General features: G+C 37.5%; 1 protein-coding gene across 1 annotated transcript in view; it reads left to right on the top strand.

Annotated features, from left to right (window-relative positions):
- CDH10 (cadherin 10) overlaps positions 1-24,347 on the top strand; it is a 131,056-nt gene that overhangs the window by 87,267 nt on the left and 19,442 nt on the right. Inside the window, exons 4-7 of the mRNA XM_070411933.1 lie at positions 685-804; positions 1,455-1,622; positions 21,053-21,240; positions 22,834-23,087. Of these exons, the coding sequence (XP_070268034.1) occupies positions 685-804; positions 1,455-1,622; positions 21,053-21,240; positions 22,834-23,087 (730 nt within the window). The remainder of the gene's footprint in view (positions 1-684; positions 805-1,454; positions 1,623-21,052; positions 21,241-22,833; positions 23,088-24,347) is intronic.

Below are 24,347 nucleotides of genomic sequence, written 5' to 3'. Positions count from 1 at the left end.
CAAATGTAGGACAAGTTATATAAACTGATAACACAATTGGAAAAAAATTATAAAAGTTGTTATAGCAAATTTTGAACTCTTCATTTCTCAAAAGCATTGTTCTGGGATTACTATTTAATATTTACTTCACTAAATCCCAAGGACTTTTGTCCATTGCCTTATTATAAAGCCCTTTTAAATGCCTTGAACTTTATGAGATAGCTTTTCATAGTTCGTGGAACTTGGGATCATCTTGGATTGCTTCTAAATTTAAATTTTAATCTATTCATAAAATTGTATTCTAGAGCAGATGTTAATTATTTTTATAGTTAATTAGTGGAGAGGGGGAAAGGAGCATACTTACTCCTTTGTGATTAGATATGCCCTTTACATCAAACAAATCTATTATGAGAAAATTAATTTAAGTATCAAACCTGAGCATTTGTAAAGTGACTGCATTTTTAAAAAATCTGATACACTCTATCAGTATCTATTTGCATGCATTAAAATAAACTTGTTGGCTACATAAATATGTACTTGAACTCAGAGTTGACTCTCGGTATGATTTTCATCTAAATTATCAATACATGTTTTTTTAAGAGGTCATGATTAAAGCCAAAAATCATTCAAGTCTTCCATGAAAACCAGTGCTTTTGCTCCTCCTTCTGGTACTGTGCAGAACTAAGCTGAATTTGGATACTTCAGGTACTTCTGTGGTGCAAGTCACAGCTACCGATGCCGATGACCCTTCCTATGGAAACAGCGCCAGAGTCATTTACAGCATTCTCCAAGGGCAGCCGTATTTCTCTGTGGAGCCTGAAACAGGTCAGGAACAATGAATTGGTTTGTTAGTTTAATATTCTTTACGATCTTTACAAGTAGAAAAAAAGGTGTGAAAATAAGAACAAACATTACCATTAATAGTCCCAGCAGAGTGATGATGCCACATGTAGAGATTTATAAACTCCAGGTTGAATGATTGAGCGAGCTAAAGGCCAGGTAGAGTTGGGGTGGGGGTGGGGGTGGGGGGTAAGGTAAGATATCAACCGAAGGACTTGTATGCATGCATATAAGCATAACCAATGGTCACAAGACACTGGGGGGTAGGGGAGGCTGGGGGAATGTCAAGGGAAAAAAAAAAGGAGACATATGTAATACTCTTTGTAATACTTTAGGCAATAAAACAAAATTTTTTTAAAAAAGAAAAGATGCCCGTTTTTATGTATGGTTTTGCGTCACATGGGTTTAGGTCATTATCCAGTACCTATGGTATTCTTTAAGAATTAGGAAAATGACCCAAATTGTAAAATATCTGCATTGGATCACTTTTACAATTTCGAGACAATAAACATTAATAGCAAAAATCATATCTTATCTTTTAAAAGCCTCTAGTTTGGACATATACTTTGTGAGCTTAATCAACAGATAATTGAGGTGTCAGTGAAGATAACAAATGTTTTTATATTTTCTTCAAGGTATCATCAGGACTGCTTTGCCAAACATGAACAGAGAAAACAGGGAGCAATATCAAGTGGTTATCCAGGCCAAGGACATGGGCGGCCAGATGGGAGGCTTATCGGGGACTACCACCGTCAACATCACACTGACAGATGTCAATGACAATCCACCTCGCTTCCCCCAGAGTAAGCTGCCTTTAATGGTCTTTCTGCAGGGTAGAAGCTTTAGAGTAAAAAAATATCAGAAAAAAAATTCTCTCTCTCTCTCTCTCTCTCTCTCTCTCTCTCTCTCTATATATATATATATATATATATATATTCACACACACACACACACACACACACACACACTCTTCATCTATAATTGTAATCTAAAACTATTTCTTCCAGTTAGCAAAAGAAAATAATGTTTTATTGGACAACAAAGTAAGAGCTAATTCTACAACAAGTCTGTTTATTTCCACTTAGAATTTAATAAGGAGGATACTAACTTGAGGGTACATTTTTTTCAATAAAAAAATCTAATTGGACAGATTAGAAAGGGCTACCATAGGGAGCACTAATCAGATTTGCATTTGGATATCAGTGTCAGATTTGCATTTAATCTCTCTGCCTTTGGAATGGCAATCATAAATAAAACATTTTGTATTCCTATCTATTTATAGGTCTATTTCGCGTTATAGAATTAACCTTCAAATTCTCAAAATAGGTCATGAATGGCTTAAGAATCATTAGCTTCTGACATTATAACACAGGTTTTATTCTCTTTTCTTATACAAATTTAGTAGACCTGCAAGTAGAGAGGATGTTTATTAGGCCCCAATGGACACTCCAATACTTAGCCAATTTCCTGCCAGTCTAAAAGATCCTATGCTCAAGATGAGATTCCACATTGTTACAAATGTGGCATATAAATGGAGGCTTTAGTAAGGTCTATGTACTTAATTTTTAGCATTTACTGTGTATTAACTTCTGAATTGATCCCCTAATTTTAAGTGAACCTTTGTGATAAAGTTTTAAAGTATAGCTTCTTGTGATATTTATATTTTTACACTAAAGTCCATTGCACAGAAAGAATTATAGTCTAAGGATTCACTGTATTATTTTGGCTCTTTAAAAGCATTTTTCCTCTTTTCTGTGCTATTTTTGTCTAATGTTGATAATTGTAAGTGCATGATTAGAATTGAGTTTTTTTAAATCACATTTGTGGAAATATGAAATTCAAGTAGAATTTTGTTGAGTAGACTAATCATATGCTTATGTATTTGTGACAATTCTTTTGTTAGATATTTCAGGTATGTGACAGTCATGTCTGCTATTGTGGTGTCTGGCCCAAAATACAAGGAGTAGGGTGTTTACTTATACTGTTTTTAAATAATCAGGTTTCAGCTCCAAGTTACATTTAACATTGGCAGGGAATAGGAAACCAATTATAATCCTGTATAGTTCTTTCAGAACAGGTCTAAAGAGGTGCCTCTTTACATAAAACTTAAGTTTCACATTTTATATTTATTTCTGATTGTCCTTTAGTGCAAGCCTGTCACCAGAATAATGGCCAGACAAGTTCAGGAGGAAAAAAAAAATTGTCAAATTGTGTATTCTGCAATGATCAAAAATATTTCTGAAAAATATTTTATTTTTTATTTATTTTTTAATATTTTTTAATTGCTTAAATTATTACAAAGAGTATTACATATTTCTCCTTTTTTTCCCCCCACCCTTGACAATCCCCTGGCCTCCCCTACCCCCCAGTGTCTTATGTCCATTGGTTATGCTTATATGCATGCATACAAATCCTTCGGTTGATCTCTTACCAGCCCCCCCTGCCCCCCCTCCCTCCCGGCCTTCCTGCTGTAGTTTGACAGTCTGTTCGAGGCAACTCTGCCTCTGTATCTATTATTGTTCAAAAGTTTATAATGGTCTCTAATATCCATGAATGAATGAGATCATGTGGTATTTTTCCTTCATTGACTGGCTTATTTCACTTAGCATAATGCTCTCCAGTTCCATCCATGCTGTTGCAAATGGTAGGAGTTCCTTCTTTTTTACAGCAGCATAGTATTCCATCGTGTAGATGTACCACAGTTTTCTAATCCATTCATCTACTGATGGGCACTTAGGCTGTTTCCAGATCTTAGCTATAGTGAATTGTGCTGCTATGAACGTAGGGGTGCATATATATCCTTTCTGATTGGTGTTTTTGGTTTCTTGGGATATATTCCTAGAAGTGGGATCACAGGGTCAAATGGGAGTTCCATTTCCAGTTTTTTGAGGAAACTCCATACTGTCTTCCATAGTGGCTGCACCAGTCTGCATTCCCACCAGCAGTGCACAAGTGTTCCTTTTTCTCCACATCCTCTCCAGCACTTGTCGTTTGTTGATTTGTTGATGATAGCCAGTCTGACAGGTGTGAGATGGTACCTCATTGTTGTTTTGATTTGCATCTCTCGGATGATTAGTGACTTTGAGCATGTTTTCATATGTCTCTTGGCTTTCTGAATGTCCTCTTTTGAAAGGTGTCTATTTAGGTCCTTTGCCCATTTTTTGATTGGATTGTTTATCTTCCTTTTGTTAAGTTGTATGAGTTCCCTATAAATGTTGGAGATTAGGCCCTTATCAGATGTAATGTTGGCAAATATGTTCTCCCATGTAGTGGGCTTTCTTGTTGTTTTGTTGATGGTTTCTTTTGCTGTGCAGAAACTTTTTATTTTGATGTAGTCCCATTTGTTTATTTTCTCTTTAGTTACCAATGCCCTAGTATCTGTATCAGTGAAGAAATTGCTTCAGCATATGTCTGAGATTTTGTTGCCTTTGGATTCTTCTAGTATTTTTATGGTTTCCCGTCATATATTTAAGTCCTTTATCCATTTTGAGTTTATTTTTGTGTATGGTGTAAGTTGGTGGTCTAGTTTCATTTTCTTGCATGTATCTGTCCAATTTTCCCAACACCATTTATTGAAGAGACTGTCTTGACTCCATTGTATGTTCTTGCCTCCTTTGTCAAATATTAATTGAGCGTATTGGTTGGGGCTGATTTCTGGGCTCTCTATTCAGCCTGGCCAGTGTTGCTCAGTGGTTTAGTATAAACCCATGAACCAAGAGTTCACCAGTTCAATTCCAGGTCAGGGAATATGCCAGGGTTGCGAGCTCGATCCCCAGTAAGGGGCGTGCAAGAGGCAGTTGTCTCTCATCGATATTTTTATCTCTCTCCTTTCCTTTTTCTCTCTAAAATCAATTGAAAAATATTATATTTAAAAATAATAATAACTAACCATTAAAAGGAGTACTATATTTTAAGTGAAGAGGAAACATGTGTACACATGTGTCTTTATGGCAGTCCATTAAAAAATGGTGTATTCGATAAGCAAATTAAGATTCTAATTAAATAAAAATGGACATTTGAAAGTTAATAATGCCTGAAGAAAATATTTTTATCTGTTATAACATCTTTATTAATTCAATAATTGTTTTCTTTTAAGTCAGAATTTGTAATTGGTATCTGGTAGGCATATCATACAAGACCTGAAATAATAATAACAATGTTAATAATAATAAAGCATAACATATTTTCTCTATAGCATTTTTATTGGATCCCATACCAAGTTACTTACTGGTCTACTTTATGTAATCATCCAAGTGAGTATTATGACCTCCATTTTACAAATGAGACAATAACAGCCACATTGCATCTAATGGCAGAGGTGGGTAGACATCCATGTCCAACTCCAAATGTACAAAACAATTCATTTAGAGAAATTTTAGAGTATACTGTATCTTGTCTCATTATTTTGTAATCATAGATGGAAACATAATTTTTGAACTTTTATTTTCTATATTGTCTTTTCTTCAATGAATATCTAACTATTGGGAACACTGAGTAATGGCAATCAGAATGTTACTTGATAATTTAAGTCATCTAACACCCAAAACATTAGTTTAGTTTTTAACTTCTTTTTAAAAATAATATTTTTATTGAATTCAGAGAAGAAGGGAGATGGAGAGATAGAAATATCAATGATGAGAAAGAATCATTGATTGGCTGCCTCTTGCACACCTCCTACTGGGGACTGAGCCCATAACCAGGGCATGTGCTTTTGACTGGAACTGAACTGGGGACCCTTCAGTCTGCAGGCTGACGCTCTACCCACTGAGCCAAACCAGCTAGGGCTAGTTTTTAACTTCTAACGTCATTACATTAAATAGCCAAAGTTTGGAGAGGCTTCTACAGTTTATGAAGCCTTTCAAATGGGACATCACTAAAAATCTCACAACTAACTTGTATAGACCCATTGATATTTTTCTTATACCCAATGTACAGAAGAAGTAAAGGAGGTTCCAAGTGGAGATGATAAAGAAAACAAATCGGTGTTGCTTCATAGAAATATATTGCAAACCAATTATGTGTGCTACATATGTCATTTTACATTTTCTGTCAGCCATATTTTAAAAATGAAAGGAGAGGACATTTATTTAATCACTAGAAGCCTGGTGCACAAAAATTTGTGCACTTGGGAAGGGGAGGGGGGTCCCTAGCCTATCCTGTACCTTCTCGCAGTCCGGGACCCCTTGGGGGATGTCTACCTGCTGGCTTAGGCCCACTCCCTGGGGGAGTGGGCCTAAGCTGGCAATCAGACATCCCTCTGGCAGCCCGGGAGCCCTTGGGGATGTCCACCTGCCGGCTTAGGCCTGCTCCCTAGGAGAGCGGGCCTAAGCCACAGTCGGACATCCTTAGTGCTGCTGAGGAGGTAGGAGAGACTCCCGCCACTGCTACTGCACTCGCAGCCATCTGCCTGGCTTGTGGATGAGAGGAGCTCCCTCTGTGGGAGTGCACTGACCACCAGGGGGCAGCTCCTGCATTGAGCATCTGCCCCCTGGTGGTCAATGCGCATCATAGGGACTGGTCATTCCCGGTCATTCCACCATTAGGGTCAATTTGCATATTACCCTTTTATTATATAGGATATATTTTATTAACCCAATGTTATCCTTTAAACATATCATCGATGTACCAGGTAAAACCTATTTAGATATTTTACATTATTTTCTCCCATGTTTCTTTGAAACCCCTACAACGAGTATTTTCTAGTTACATCAAGTCTCAATTCAGACTTAGCATGTTTCCAGCCAATAGCTGCCTGAGGGCTGGTGGCTTCGCTAGTGGCTGTGAACTGGGACAGCTTAGGAGCAGACTGTGGAGTCGTCCTGTATGAGTCCCAATGCTGTTTTCTTCACCCAGAACCTTTTTCACCTTGGTCAGTTAAGGAAAATGAAATAGCAATGCATATTCCATGAAGTGGTATAAAATGAAATAATTGAGTGTCTCTGAAGCCCTGGACTCAGGGACTGCCACTAGTGTATTCACGTGCTCAATAATGTTGATTTGTGCAAGTACTGATCTATTATTATTATTATTCAATGTTATAAAAGTGGTGTCAGAACTTAAACTTCCACGTACATTGTTTGACAAATTCAACATTTCCCAATATGCTACATCTGTGGAGGATAAAAATCTGTCATTTGGAAGGCAAAGGGGCAGAAGAAAACTCGGGAAATCTACTGCTTACCTTCCAGGAGCAAACACTGTGTTTCCTCCTTCACTGTTTAGCTAATTTTATTGCGTGGATCTATAACAGTCCTTCTCTTGTTTGCCTTCCAGAGAACATTTCACCATGTCTTCAGACATTTTTGCTTCTCTGAATTGGTGGGTACTACTGGCATCTAGTGGGTGTAAGCCAGAAATACTGCAGATGTCCTTAGAATTCACAAAACAAAGAATTACTGGGCCTCAAATGTCAACAGTGCCAAGAGTGAGAAACTTTGATATGTTATATGAGGAGCTGTTCAAGTGAAATCAACTTTTACCTAAAAATACTTATTGAGAATGCTATTTTAGAAGTTAGATGTATGCATTTTGCTTAAAAAACCACTGGGGTTTTTTTTTTTGTCCCTATGATATGTTTCATTAAAGCATAGGAGGCAGGTCATACATAAATAGAGACATTGTATACATACAAGGTATTGGCTCAGTTCTGGATAAAGGAAGAATATGTGTGTGATAGTAGGAGGGTAAGATAAGGAAATGTCTAATTTAAGAGGTACTATTTTATCAAAATACTTTAAGATAAAATAGATCTAGCCATACAAAGAGATGGGAATTTTCTCCAAGCGGAGGGACTAGTATGGGAGAAACTCACAGGAACATTGACAATAGTAAAATTTCATTAGTGTTAACAAACATAACTGTGTGCCCGATCTAATTTATCATTAGGATTTTGTGGTTTTAGAGGTGAACGTTAATATGACACGTGCGCCATAGTATGGTTCTAAAATAAAAGCAATGGATTCAAAGTTAGGGGTGCATCTGAAAACTGAGTTCCAAAAGTGTTTTCTGCTTTTCGCTAGGTATAAATTTTTCACTCTCAAAAAAAGATCTCTCTGTTGAAATTATTTCAGAATCATGAGTTATTTCAAGTGCTATAATTTAATTTTAAAAACAATAAGTAAAGGAAAAAAATCTATTGCTTACCTTCCAGGAGCAAGCACTTTATTTCCCATTAATCATATGAAGATAAATAAGTCTTGATTTCTGATTACCGGTGAGTCACTGTCTAGCACAGTGGTTCCCAACCTGTGGGTCGCGACCCCTTTGGCGGTTGAATGACCCTTTCACAGGGGTCGCCTAAGACCATCCTGCATATCAGATATTTACATTACGATTCATAACAGTATCAACAGTACAGTTATGAAGTAGCAACGAAAATAATTTTATGGTTGGGTCACAACATAAGGAACTGTATTTAAAGGGCCAGAAGGTTGAGAACCACTGGTCTAGCATGATGTTTTAATATGAAATGACAAGCGTGATAAAGGAACAATGCACAGTGTAATGGGCGTACAGAGGAGTGGCACTGGTCCAAATATCAGGGGTGGGGGTTGGGGGACTCAGTGCCTTTTATAGTGGAGCTATTTTTGGAGAACTTATTACCTGACTTAAATCTTTTCTTAAAACTATAATTATACCCACTATAAGCCATAAGAATAGGAAGAGAAGGAGAGGTCATCAAGTTGGAAATTAGCAAAGTTACCTATTTATGAGTGGGCATATTCTGCACAGGAAAAAGAGGAATATGCTTCAAAGTGACCATAATGATTACCTTTGGTGATGAAATAGATGACTTTAATGATTGCTTTTCTGTAGTTTCTATTTTTATATATTTTCGTAATTTGATAATTCTAACAAAAAGAGAGTAACAGAATGGAAAGGACAAAAGAGACAATAAAATGAGCACTGGAAAGCAGCCATTGGAATTGACATAATGCGGGCAATTGTGGATGATCTTTCCCAGTTAGTTTTCGTTGAAATCATTTTGGAAGAAGCTGGAGGATAACAAGTTGAGGAATAAAAGAAAGTCACAAAGAGGACTGAACAAATAATCTCTACCCGTTAGCTGAGATGTACACAAAAATAAAATAGAAAAGGAGTAGAGGAAGTTCTGAATTAGAGATGGGTCACTAGATAATTGTTTTAAATTTAAATTCTTTATCGTTTAAAGTATTACATGAGTCTCCCCCGCCCCCCATTGACCTCTCCCAAGCCACTCCCACCCCCAGCACATGCCCTCACCCCCTACTGTCTGTGTCTATTGGTTATGCTCATATGCATGCATACAAGTCCTTTGGTTGATCTCTTACCCCTTCACCCACCGCCTTCCCTCATAGATTGGACAGTCTTCCCTCATGCTTCTATGTCTCTGGTTCTATTTTTATTCATCAGTTTGTGTTGTTCATTATCCACAAATGAGTGAGATCATGTGATATTTATCTTCCTCTGACTGGCTTATTTCGCTTAGCATAATGCTCTCTAGTTCCATCCATGCTATTGCAAATGGTAAGAATTCCTTCTTTTTTAGAGCAGCATAATATTCCATTGTGTATATGTACCACAGTTTTCTAATCCACTCATCTGGATAATTTTGAGAGTCTCCTATATCCCAGGCTTTAAGCAGGAATTAGGCTACAGTGGCCAGCAAGGACCTGAGCTAGCCATTGAAGGCGTATACAAAAAGTGGTAACCACGTTGTATTTATGAGGTCTAGCAGGGTGATAAGTGCTGTGAAGAACATAAAGCATGGAACATGACTAGAGAATGGCAGGGGTGTTATTTTAAAAAGAATTAATAGAGGGAATACTCTAAGGAAGCCTGAATAATTACAGAAACTGAAAATGCATAAAACTAGGCAATTTATCTTCTCTAGACCTCAGTTGCTACATATGCAGTTCTTATCTCATAGGGTTACAAATAAGAGACATGATTTCATGTATAAAATGTATTCAGCTCATCCAGCGTGGCTCAGTGGTTGAGTGTCGACCTATGAACCAGGAGGTCACAGGTTCGATTTCTGGTCAGGCCACATGCCTGGGTTGTGGGCTCAATCCCTAGTAGGGAGCATGCAGAAGGCAGCCGATCAATTATTCTCTCTCATCATTGGTGTTCTCTCTCTCTCTCTCTCTCTCTCTCTCTCTCTCCCTCTCTCCTTCTTACTTCCTCTCTGTAATCAATAAAAATATATTTAAACATAATAATAAAATGTATTCATTAGCAATTATAATATATCATAGGTTCTCCATACATGTATTTCCTCCCCTTCCCCTTTCCTTTTGAAGGAATGTGTGTCATGTTTCCAAGGTCATTGTTTCCCTTGCTATGATACCATGCTGTTATTCTTGTATGGCCAACCAAAGATTAAATAAAAGTACCATAAGTCTGGAGAGACCTATAAACTTGGAAGCCAAAAAAATGAATGCACTTACCATGTTTGAACGAATAAGTGCTTCTATGCATGAAGAGTCCAAGGCAAATTTCCCTGCTCTCCAACCAATCGAACATCCAATGGTCCTTGAATTTTGATGTATTTCATTGTCCTAAGATAGAAAAACTTTCTAGTCCCTTACCTTAAATCTAACCACATGGTATTTCTTCTTGGGTATTTGTCTCATTCACCTCATTTTCGTTTCATTCCTTCTTTCTCTAAAATCAGAGAAACAAAAATAGTCTCTGTGGGAGAAGTCTATAAAATGTTAAATTACTGGAACCTAATCATTGTAGGGTTTGGCAAAACCAATTGGATAACAGGATTTGTGCCAAAATGGCTTTTTTTTTTAAGCATTTCTGGGAAAAAGTAAGGTGCTGATTTTCATCCAGATCAGATGCAGTGATTAAGGTCATTTGATCTGCAGAAGCCAGGCTAGCAGGCTAGTCTGAGCGTCTTTGCCTTAATAGACCAGATAATGCTGTGATAAGACTCTCAAATCTAGTAAACAAACAAACCCACATACAAACAAACAATAGATGTCAGAAAGGAAGTCCAGGTCTAGAGAAAAAGAGTTTACAAAAGTACCTGAGCAGATGGTCAGGGTCCCAGCCAGCCAGCTGGTGCCTAGGATTTGGCTCTAGTTCTTGGATAGGGCAATATTTTACTAGGACTCAAGAAGAAGGAAGAAGAGTTAGCAGCTTACACCCAGGCCAAAAGTCCCAACCCACAAATGAGACAATTCGAGAACATTGTTCAAGGAGATCACAACTCTTTATTCACATTTAGCTGCTTTCCAACACGTCCTATCACAGAGACAAATGACAAAGAGACTCGATTAATTTTCTCATTCTTTTTAACAGATGGTATGGGCTCCTGAGAAACAGAGCTCTCAGAATCATGTCCCCGATCTATTAACATCATCACAGACATGTTCAGATCCAGCTTAGGTGGACAAGTGGTAGTCAGGATAAGTAATAAGTACACTTACATAATGTCAGCTGAGCTGAGCCTTTATGAGGGGGGAAATATATGAATTGCAGACAAAATATATGATTGATTGACAATCATATATGTATTTATTTATCTTTGGCCATCTCAAAATATGTTCTAGGATATATTTTGTTAGGTAATATCAAATTTATAAGAATTTATATCCTATATAATAAAAGCCTAATATGCTAAGTGTCTGGTTGACTAGTCGGCCATTCAACCAATCAAAGTATAATATGCTAATGATATGCTAAGGCTGCTCAACCACTGTCTATGACGTACACTGACCACCAGGGGGCAGAGAGTTGACTGTTCAATCAGTTGCCATGACGTACACTGACTACCAGGGTGCAGACGCTCTGACTGGTAGGTTAGCTTGCTGCTGGGGTCCAGCCCATTAGGACTGAGTGAGATGGGCCGGACATGCCCTGCGGCCCTCCCATGGTCCCTCCCTGGCTGGCCAACCTCCCACATCCCTCCCCAGCCTTGATTATGCACTGGTGGGGTCCCTCGGCCTGGCCTGTGCCCTCTCAGAATCCAGGACCCCTCATGGGATTTTGGAAAGCTAATTTCAGCCCAATCTTGCAGGCCAGGCAGAGGGAACCCACTGGTGCACAAATTTGTGCACAGGGCCTCTAACTATATATATATATATATATATATATATATATATATATATTGATTTCAGAGAGGAAGGGAGAGGAAAAGAGAGATAGAAACATCAATGATGAGAGAATCATTGATCGGTTGCCTCCTGCACATCCCCTACTGGGGATTGAGCCACAACCCAGGCATGTGCCCTTACCAGAATCAAACCATGACTTCCAGGTCCATAGGTTGATGCTCAACCACTGAGCCATGCCAGCTGGGCAAATTTATATGAATTTAATATGGTATTTATTATTAAGCTTCCAGATCTACCCCAAGTACACTCAAAAGAATAAATTTATTGCTGTCTACTATATATTTTTTAAAATTATTGAGAATAGTATAAAAAAATCAATTCTTTACCATCTGATTGAAGTAATACAGATTACTTGTAGGCAAGTTTTTATTAAAATAAAAAATAGATGATGGGATATTTTGGGTGGGAAGATACATTAACTCAGACTCCAATTTCCTGAGTATTTTGGTATCATGTCTTTACATTTTGCACCAAACTATCTCTAAAGATTATACATAACTATAGCCAATCAGAAGCAAAAGTGAGCTATTCCAGAATCACTCAGAGCTTAAAAGATATTTCATGTATATGTTTGTTTCTTTTATATGAGTTACCTTGATTGACTACTAACTTTAGTGCTTTAAATTACATAAATATCGATTTTATGGTTTGCCTAAATATAAATAAAATAAAACAGTGTTAGAGTACATATTAAACACTATGAAATATAATACAAATATTAATTAATTTAACTTTCACAACATTTGTATGAAGTACAGTGGGGCCTTGACTTACGAGTGTCCCAACTAATGAGTTTTTCGAGATACTAGCCGTCTCTCAGCTGATTTTTTGCTTTGAGTTGCGAGCTAAAATTCTGGTTACGAGCCAGCTTCAGATACCCCACCGCTAGTTGGCGCAGCGAACGTCACAGTGAACGCCACAACATCAGCCCAGCATCATGTGTCTCACTCGTTCACTTTTTGATTTGACATACGAGTAATTTGAGTTACAAGCTCTGTCACGGAATGAATTAAACTCATAAGTCAAGGCCCCACTGTAGATATATTTTTGTTAGTTAAAATTTTAAAAATTGAATCAGAGAAACTTAAGTCACTTGTTCATGGTTCTAAACTTAGGAATAAATAAAAGGTTGGGGACTCCATTGCTTTGCCTCAAAAATCTGTACTTCTGACCAAGAAAGAAATTGGTGCATCTAAGATAGTTAATTTCATGATTCACTACTTGTACATATGTATTATAGGAACAACTTCAGGTGGGCATACTAAATTCTTAAAATGTCTATTCATTTTTTAAAATTCATTTTAGAGAGAAGAAGGGGGAGAGAGAGAAAGAAAGAGAGAGAGATATCCATCAGTTGCCTCCCACACGCGCCCCAACCAGGAATCGAACCCAACACCTCTTGGTGTATGGCCAATGCTCCAACCAACTCAGCCACGCTGGCCAGGGCTGTCTTTGCAATTTGATACTAACACAGGAAAATCATATCTTGGCTGGTTGGTGCTTTTACCAAACACAACTAGCTTCTTTGCTGGGATCATTTAAGTAAACCAGTTTGGGCAGATAAATAAACAAGTTTGCATGAGAAAAGGTTTTTCAAGAAAATGTCTATATGATATACATAGCGATTTAAGACATGTTCATTCAGTGGGTTGTGAGACTACCTTAATCCCTGCCTGGTACAAGAGAGATTTGATTTAATAAGTCCCGATTTTCACTCTGTAAATAGAGTCAACCTCTCCTCACCTGGGGATTCCGAGGTAATGTGAGCCCCAGGCTTATCTGCATATTTCAAAATCATCAAGCACATTTCAGCTAGGACAGCAGTCAGGTATTTCCCAAGGAAGATGCTTTAGCAAGAGAAAGCAGGAACTTAAATTAAAAATGTCTCCTTTTCCCTTTTTTATTATCTAGGAAAAGAATCAATGTATTCAAAAGTACTGTTCTATAATTCATATTGTTTCATATAACTATGATTTTTACTGTAACCATCAAAATACTCTCAAATATCAGGAGGATTTCTTTGCCATCGTTTCAATGCCTATAATTTGTAAGAATTAGCAATAAATAATGTTATTAAAGCATTCCCTGATACATTAAACACTGACTGAAGCCCTAATACATGACAGGAACTATGCTAGGAAATAATAGTAAACTAGTAATAGTAAAGTGAGAAATAAGATACAGGATACATCCATAAATGGTTTGGATTTTGTAAGGTTATGCAGACACAACCTCTCTCTCTCTCTCTCTCTCTCTCTTTCTCTCTCTCACATACACACACACACACATACACCTTTAATTTGTTACATTGTAGCTGTTAGTTTCTCTCACATATATTGTCTCTCATTTTATTTGTGTGTGTTTTTTATATTTAGATATAGGTTGTATGTATATTATGCATAAATATAAGTATATGTGTGCATATTTATGGTTATCTATACTAATAAAAGGGTAATATGCTAATTAAACCGGAAGACCTTCCGGGAGACCTTCCGGACAAAGCCATGGTGGTGGGGCCGAGGCAGAGGCAGTTAGGGGTGATCAGGCCAGGAGGGGAGGACAGTCGGGAGTGATCAGGCCGTTGGGGCAGGGGGTAGTTGGGGGTGAACAAGCCAGCAGTGGTGCCAGTTGGGGGTGAGCAGGCCAGCAGTGGTTCCAGTTGGGGGCGATCAGGCTGGCAGGAGGGGCATTTGGGGGTGAACAGGCTGGTGGGGGAGCAGTTGGGGATGATTAGGCCAGCGAGGGGGGGGGGCAATTGGGGGCAATCTGGCCAGCAGGGAAGGCAGTTGGGGGCAAGCAGGCCAGCAAGGGGGGACGCAGTTGGGGGTGAGAAGGCTGGCAGGCAGAGTGGTCAGGTGCAATCAGGCAGGCAGTCAGGTGAGCGGTTAGAGGCCAGCGGTTCCAGATTGCAAGAGCGATGTCCGACTGCCAGTTTAGGCCCGATCCCTATGGGATTGCTCAAGGGGTCACAGATTGGAGAGGGTGCAAGCCGGGCTGAGGGATACCCCCCACACCCTGTGCACAAATTTCATGCACCAGGCCACTAGTATGTATATAAACGTATATACACACATATAAATGGAGACTGATGCAATAACATTATGTGCTAAAATTATCAATTAAAACCCAAACCATAAAATGATAAGCTTTTCAGGTCAGGAAGATCAGGAAAAAAAGAAAATTATTTGAGAGTTTTCCAGGGAGGACAGCACAGGGCATGGAGGGAGAGCATTCTTGTTGGGAGGAGAGGATGAACAAAGGTAGCATTCGGGGAAATGTGTGCAACTTGGTATGGCTGGTCCCCAGGGTTTGAAGCCAGGGTTGGGAGTGATGAGGATGGAAAGGTAGGCGGTGCTGGCATCATGACGTGCGTGGGATACAAACATAAAGTGCCACATATATTATCTAAGGAACCATTTTTAAGAGAGACAAGGCATGGTTCTTCATTTTCACTGAGTATTCTGGCAGCAGCTAATTATTCTGACCCGCACACTGCTTGGATCGGGAGAGCAGGAGTTGAGAGTCTGCACTAATGCTGAGGAGAGCAGAGATTTGAGAAATATTTAAGTGGGTGATACACAAGGCATTGTAATTAGGTCAACAAAAGGTTTGAGGGAGAGAAGAGAGCAAAAGATACTTTCTAGCTTTCTACCAGGAATGCTTGTATGGAGAGAGAGACAGGATTTCAGTTTGACTTGAACATTTTGAATGGAGGCGCCTGCGGAAAGGTAGCGGGGCTTAGATGTCTAGTAGATTGTGAAGTGAGGTGCACACATGACATGTAAGTGAAAACAGACGTGTATGATATCAGGCTAAATGCTTAGAGTGATGTCACTGGGGAAATATAGGATCTCACCAGGGTGATGAAATATACAGGGTGGCAAAGTAGGTTTACAGCTGTTTGTATGGAGAATAATCCAATAATCAATAAACTAAAATAAAATGATAAGCTCTGTTTGGCATACTCACAACTGTTGACCTACTTTATTCCCCACCTTGTAAAATTCCCTAAGAGACATAGAGTTGCATGGAAATTATACAAAAATCCACTTGGGACTGTCCAGTTATTCTAGTGGGAAGCTGCCTTTGACTGGACTACTGGGCATTTTGCATAATGGGATTCAAAGTTTCTATGTATATGGCTTCCTCTGGAACGAACTTTGGAAATAAACAAACCCTGGGCAGATAGAGATATATAGATATAAAAGCTAGCTGTGCAAATATGTTTAGACTCAATTAGACTGCTTTTACAGTCTTCACTATGCCTGCTTGGAGACACATTGCAAACAGATTGAGTACCTGATACATCGTAATGTGTTTATGAAGGACTAATTTAAGGTTATGTTAACCTCCCCCAAGTCTATGAGCTTGTTATGTTTCCACACATTGCAGTTGTGTGTATCTATCGATGCCAATCAACGTGGAGACAATTTCAAAGAAATATACTGGGATGGATCCCCTAGGCTCCGGGGATCAATGGTAGCTTCTCTCAAAGCTTCGGTTTGTCACTTTCCTCAGTGGCACGAACAGGAAACTGAGACATCTCAGTTTGCTCTAATTTAAATTAAACGCCCAAAGCTAAGTTGGTGATCACGTCGCCAGTGCTCACAAATTGAGGTTTCTGTCTTCTCCGGTGAGAGTCTTCAGTTCCAGAGCCTCCTCCGCTGTCAGTCTCCTGCGTGACTTTGAGCTCTCCTCTCCTTTCTCCTAAATGCCCATTTAGTGTTGCATAATTTCCTTAACTACCCGCAGTTCCCTCCAAGGAGCTTTATCTTGTTTTTAATGTCTTCCTGTTAAGCTCATTAAAAAACATATTTTAAACATTATACAATGGAATGGTTTATAAACGTGCATAATTGTGTCATTTTTCTTAAAGCAAGTGTTGTTTGAGATTATTATGCAGCATAGCGATGTTACAATAAGATTACACATAAAACAAATTAAAAAATTAAACTAATGTTAAATTATTGTGTTGATTCATATATGTGTGGGTTTTTTGGTGTGTGTTTTTTTTATCTCAACTCTGGAAAAGCAGACTTCTTATGCAAATGTGGGTAGAAACAAGGGCTGGAACAAAGGAAAAAGATAAATTATCTCCCTTTGAACCTCATTGTTGTTGTTTTTATCAGTAAAACAAAACACAGTTATCTGTAGCCAACCTCAAAACCTGGCTTTGCCCTGTTGCCCTCTCTGATGTTTCCTGGCATCTTGTTTGTCTTTCCTGAGGAACTCACCCTCTCCCATCTCTCACTAACCCTGTCATGTTTTTCCTCCAAAGCCTCTTACATTGAGCAATCAATTACTTCTAGTTCTGGTACTAAATCTGCAGTGCTTTTAACATTCATGTGAAAAGGTCCTATGGATAAAATTCTGGCTAGAACAGGTGATCTGGAATACTTAGTCTTGATTCCCAAAAGGCCTAAAAGATAGCAACATTATTTGAAATTTTTTATTCAAAAATAAAAATGTTTAATAATGAAAAGCCCGATGCGTGAGGTTGTCAGCAGCAGTCTCCAAGGGCACTTATCTAAAGAGCCATGTATTTTGTCCAGGCCCTAGAAGCTGTTGCAATATTACTTTTTTTTTAGACGTTTACTTCTAAATATAACTTTACCCACATTTCACAGAAACGTCAGTTACCTCTCTCCTCCTCATATTTATGCCTTTGTACTTACGTTGATTACCAAACTAAAGACATAGTCATCAGGAAGAAATATTTATCTGCCCTAAGCATTACAAGAGAAGCAGATGATTCATTCTGACACCTGGGAATGAATTTAAAATAACTGTAAATTGGAGTGGATAGGAAAACGGAAAGCACACCACATAATTAAAGCTCCATCAACTGTAAGATAAAAACTAAGGTGGGTGACAGGCACTACTTTCCCTTTGTCAGTGTGTGCATAGCAATCCGTCTCCTTTCTGGATACCCCCCTGCTGCTTGCCCTACACGCTAAACACCCTTGCAGGCTCTTAATTAAAGTAATTGCATTTTGCTTGACAAACTAGGATGGTTGTCTTCAAAAGACTAGTCTTGGAAATAAATAAAAGTAGCTTTTTCATCCATTTAAAATATAGAAATGTACTTTTTAACTTTAAAATCAATAAATCTTGTCACCAAATTGGTCTATGAGCATAAACGTCATTCCAGAGAAAGCATTCGTGAATTATTTAACTCGGGCACTGAGTAAATATGTGTTGAATAGATTAATTACTAAAGTTATCATACGATCAAAACAATCATGAATGTGTGTATTGTATGTGTGTATGCAACATATATATTTATAATACAGCTTTTTGAATTACTTAACAAAAGAACTAAATCTATACTATTTTGATGAATGGATCAATCATAGCTTTTCTGGAAATCATGGATCCTTTGAAAACACGTTTATTAATGTTTCTGGGGAAATTAAATATATGAATGTGCATATATTAACACACACAGCTCAACTGCTGTATGTGTGTGTGTGTGTGTGTGTGTGTATGTGTGTGTGTGTGTCCCTGTTCCAACAAATTGCTGAGGAAGAGAACTGTTCTACACTTTAGGCTTATAAAGTACATATGAACCAATGCAGCATCATCACTTCCCTGGTTAAGTCTCAGAAGGTACTGAAAATTAACATGGATAAAGCTTACTCCAAGGATAATGAAATAAACCTGGGATGAAGGTAGTCTGAAGTGATAAATAAGTTTGGATCCTTGACCAAAACTATAATAAGCAGGCAGATTTTAGAATGTAAGCATGTGCCTAAAAATACAAGCGGTTTCCAAAAAAAAGAGTCCAAGCTAAAAATAAAAAGTGGGAGAATGAATTCTCAGAGACAATAGAGTGAAATCTAAGTGACAATAAAGTTAATTAAACGATGAAATGTTTCCTTTCTTCTTTTGTTCTCTCTCTTCTGTCTGTGTCTCTGGGTTCTCCTTCCTTTTTAATTTGGAGTTTGTACTTATTTTTAATACCTTGTATTTCTGTCTCTATCTATGATCCAAAAACTGTTTTCAAGCTACAAAGTTGAGCTGAATTATCTAGCTTGCACCACCAGAAACCAAGTCTAACTTAATGTATTCTAATCAACTAAATGATCTTATAAATGATCAGATTTCAAACTGCTGACCAGTAGAGGCAAGAAGATTGGTTTCTTTGTACTTTTCTATGATCCAATTAATCCCTGGTAGAGCACCTAATTTCTCTCTCAAAAAATCCTGATCTCAGTGTCCTTTTCATTCCTCAAATTTAGAAAGAACAAATCTCTAAGACGACTTGGTTTATATTATAGAAAAACACTGAAATAATTACAAGTGTTTGGGCATCAGGGTTTTGATTCATGCTATTGAAGTGGGATTCTAAGCCTTTCTGAGTGACCACAATTAAAACAAAATGTGCAGCTGATTTACAAGAACAGGTTGTAATCGGTTCTAGTATCATAGTCTCCCTGTTGAAATACTTTTATTCTATTACAGTATAAGGTTTTCTCTTATGCTGAAAAGTTTTAAATACTATTATTGTAAATCATAGCACTCTAAATTCCTTTTGAATGATACAGATATTTTAATTCTAAAGCAAAGATCAATTAACATATTAATAGAAAATAACTTACTGTTATTTACTTTTTTATATCAAAGGCATAATTAGATTTCTTATTTCTAATACAAATAGTTACCTTCCTTCTTGGCTTTTTGACATATTTGCATATATGAAACAAGATTTACTCCCTTTACTAGAATTTTTTAATATACTCACTGTTCAAAAATTTTTTGATTTTGTAAGACAACAAATTGAGACCCAACCAGAAATTTTGGCATCAGTATCTAGCAAAATCTGGTTTCTGTTAAAATCTGCAGTACCATGATTCTCTAGTCTCAAATCTAGAATATATGTGAAATACAGCCACACCAATGTTTTATTTTCCAAGAAATGATCAACCACAAACCACACCAAATACATCATGAATAAATGGAAAGTGTAGCAAAATAAATAATCATAGTACAGAAGGTGTGAATGATGTGTATAAAAACCCTGTATGCACAATCTAGGTAATAAAGGTTCAATATATAAATTTTGAGAGGCACAGCTCCCCAAACACTCAGCCAAATAACAATGCCATTTTATCAGGTTTGTTTAATTGCATTATTCAGTTAATGGGGGGAGGGTGATTTTACATGAAGCAGGTAGCATGTAAAAAAATGTAAAGGTGGATGTAGGAAATCAAGTTTTGACAAGAACATTTAGAAAAGTCCAGTTTGAAGAAAAGCTTTCATGGACGTGATTGAAGGAAAAATACATTAGGAAAGATATACTCAGGCAAGTGTTTAAGCATTCTGGACTTCATTATGTATATTAAGGAGAATTGCTTAAGGCTTATGAGCAAGAAGCTGCTATAATCAGAGGTGCTTCAGGTCTATTAATCTGTCAGTAGCATAGTTCAAGATCAAAAGCTAAAACATAAATCTCATTAACAGTAGAGGTTGTTCAAGCTGGAAACATACCTATATGCAAGAGGGGATTGGATAAATTCTTGTTTTGCTCTGGAATGTAGGGGAGTTTGTCACAATTTAGTGTTTTTATATTGATACTGTGAAGGGCACTTTGTATTTCTCCCACAGACTAACCTTTTGTTTCTTCTGTCACAAATAGAAATAATAAAGAACCAGGATTCTTCCTGATTATGGCTTATTTCTTAGAATTTTGTAATGTTCTGAGGCCAGCAAGCTAAGTAGTATGTAACTAAATACAACATAGGAACAACAATTAACAAACATTCACTGCTTATTCTGTAGTTTGTTATAACTACATAAACACACATATGTACATATCTTCACTCAACACTGATGTCTAGTTATTTGTGCAAATGCAAAAAAAAGACAAATTGCTAATATGATTAGAGGTTGGTACTCGCTATTCATAATATGAACAAATACCCCAAAGTTCTACCTTTCTTTCCTTAGACTTTAATTTAATATAATTTTATTATGTGTATTCAACTTATTAATCAGTTATCATCATGCCGTGTTTAAGATTTATAATGTTCTCTCATAACAATATTCTATTGAGAAATCTCTCTCTTTCTCTCTCTCTCTCTCTCTCTCTCTCTCTCTCTCTCTCTCTTTTTCTTCATTCTTTGCAGACACCATCCATCTTCGAGTACTTGAATCCTCCCCAGTTGGCACAGCTGTTGGAAGTGTAAAAGCAACTGATGCTGACACTGGGAAAAATGCTGAAGTTGAATACCGAATTATTGATGGTGATGGGACTGACATGTTTGACATCATAACGGAGAAGGACACACAGGAAGGCATCATAACTGTGAAAAAGGTGCATACCATCAGCATACGTTATCACCCGGCTGTAGGAAGGAGAGATTTCAATATGTAGTCTTCACTCATGCATTATCCATTCAGAAATCTCACCATCGTGTTCAAATGTAATTTATATTGTGCATAGTCTGAGAAACATAAAGCCACAGATCTTGGACATTTTGACCAAATGTTTTCTTTAATGAAACAAGAAACCTGAGATTTCACAAAATTTACAAGGCAAGTTAATATACAAGGTGGGGCAAAAGTAAGTTTACAGTTATTCATATGGGGAAATAACACAATAATTAATACATAATAATACAAGAATAAACTCTGAGTTTCACATACTCACAACTGTAATCTTATTTCTGCCCCATCCTGTATGTGTGATTATATTTCTGAGCCACATTAATAAAAGCCTTCCATAATAATATTTTCTTAAATAAAACAGTTAATAGCTAGTAATGTCAATATATTATCACAGTTGGAGGCACAAAAAGTAGCATACCTTCTATCCAGATGTATGAAGTAATAATTAAGCTTGCTAATAAAAATAAATAGCATGGATTGGAGGATAATTTAGTTGTTCACATTTTCCCTTCTGCTACATAAATTAAACTTTTCTGCCAAAATATGTTTATTAATATGGTTTAAAGGTAACTGTTTGTTGTTGTTTTTTTATTACAGAGTCAGTACCATCATTATAAGAAAAAATAAGACACAATAAAATTTAGATCCAATGAAATATCCTAAGCACTCTATGCATAAAGTGACCACCTTAGCACTGGTTAATCACAAACTATCCTGACATTCTATTGCACAGCCCAAGGTACACAACCACTTTTAAATGGACAGTAACAGCAAAGGGGAAAGCAGCTTTCTCGTTACTTTTCATGACTGGGAAGTAATAGTCATGCAGGTGGAATCTCATATAGCTGTTGAAAGTTTTATATTAGTCTTCACAGTTTCTTAAAGTACGAGGAGCGCATTAAACTGAATAGAAATATCACAACTTAAATTTAAAAAGATAACTGATTTTTTTCTTAGAAAAAATTAGCAATGGCCAACACCTCACCGCCCCCCCCCCCCCCACACACACACACAAAATCTATCAGCCTAATTTTGTCACCACCTTAGGTTTTAATCCTTTCTAATTTTTCCAAGATTTAAAATTTCATTTTCCTATGCTCTAAAGCAGAGGTTCTCAACCGGTGGGTCACGACCCCTTTGGCGTCGAACGACCCTTTCACAGGGATCGCCAAAGACCATCCTGCATATCAGATATTTACATCATGATTCATAACAGTAGCAACATTACACTTATGAAGTAGCAACGAAAATAATTTTATGGTTGGGTCACAACATGAGGAACTGTATTTAAAGGGCCAGAAGGTTGAGAACCACTGCTAAAGTATCACACATTGAATATATTAAAAAGTAAATTTGAATCCTATTGATATGTTAACATATTTTAAATTACTTTTATTTATTTATGGTTAATGGACAACTTAAAACTCAATCATGCTTTAAAAATCACACTGTAACTTGGAAGGAGCATCTACACCATTTTCCCTCACTCGAATTTCATGGTTTATTTTTTATTAAACAGCCACTTGACTATGAGAGCCGAAGACTTTACACTCTGAAGGTGGAAGCAGAAAATACCCACGTGGATCCACGATTTTATTACCTAGGACCATTTAAAGATACAACGATTGTCAAAATCTCTATAGAAGATGTGGACGAGCCTCCCGTTTTTAGCAGATCCTCCTATCTGTTTGAGGTTCATGAAGATATTGAAGTGGGCACAATCATTGGGACTGTAATGGCAAGAGACCCCGATTCGACTTCTAGCACCATTAGGTAATTATGCGTATGTTTAAGATGAACAGAAACAGAATTGAAGTAAATATCGATGTCATGAAATTCTATTGAAAGCATTTAATGCACTGAAAGATAAGAGGGCCTCTCAATATGTTGTACATACGTTGTCTCTGTTTTGGGGCAGGGCATGCACAAGTTTCATAGTTCCCTTCAGTTCTAATCATGCTCCTGAGACCAAAACGTGTCTTGTATCGTCTGCTTGTCTCTGTAAGGCATTTGTTGCTCTGATCCTTGGTATAGATAAAGGGCACAGTTTTACTATTTCATCTGTACGTTTACAGTGCAACTAAATCACGTATTTGTGCTTTCAAGTTCCTAAAGAATATGTGAAATTGAGAGGAGCAGTAACAGTTAAAATGTAATTATAGCAGTGTTTCAATACAGTTACATTGTGGTGTTAGAAATTCCCCCATACTCCTGCCATCAAAGCAGAAGTGTTTTTTTGGTTGTTGTTTGGCTTGATCGACAAATATTAGAACATTCCAGGAAGACAAGAGTAAATGGCACAGTTTTCTAATCCATTCATCGGCTGATGGGCACTTAGGCTGTTTCCAAACCTTAGCTATTGTAAATTGTGCTGCTATGAACATAGGGATGCATATATCCTTTCTGATGGGTGTTTCTGTTTTCTTGGGATATATTCCTAGAAGTGGTATTATTGGCTCAAATGGCAGTTCTAGTTTTAGTTTTTTGAGGAAACGCCATACTGTTCTCCACAGTGGCTGCACCAGTCTGCATTCCCACCAGCAGTGAAGGAGGGTTCCTTTTTTTCCGCATCCTCTCCAGCACTTGTCGTTTGTTGGTTTGTTGATGATAGCCATTCTGACAGGTGTGAGGTGGTATCTCATTGTCGGTGCGGTGGGAAAAGGAGACATATGTACTACTATTTGTAATACTTTAAACCATAAAGAATAAAAATAAATAAATAATAAAAGAGTAAATGGCAGCCGGAAAACATATGAGATGTGATAAATGCAGAAAAATGTGAAAGACTCAAAGTTTTCACTATGTCTTGTATCATTTTAAAGAAGTACAGATGTCTATATATAACACTCAGCATCAAAATGACTGCTCACTGTAAACTGTTAGTCTGTCATGTGTTTTGAACTTCCTGTGTTTCCCTAATTCCCAGCAGGCAGATTCTGCTTGCCCCTTGTTCCATGCGGACCCATCACGCAGGAGTTCACATGGCTGCTGGTTTCCACGTGCCCTGTCCTCCGCCTTCTACGTTTGCAGCAG

This window comes from Myotis yumanensis, unplaced genomic scaffold, assembly GCF_028538775.1.
Source record: "Myotis yumanensis isolate MYYU_CA2020_CCGP unplaced genomic scaffold, mMyoYum1.0.hap1 SCAF_4, whole genome shotgun sequence".
In the NCBI taxonomy this organism is placed as follows: Eukaryota; Metazoa; Chordata; class Mammalia; order Chiroptera; family Vespertilionidae; genus Myotis; species Myotis yumanensis.
The sequence above is the reverse complement of the archived record's forward strand: the minus strand, read 5'-3'. Positions and strand labels throughout refer to the sequence as shown.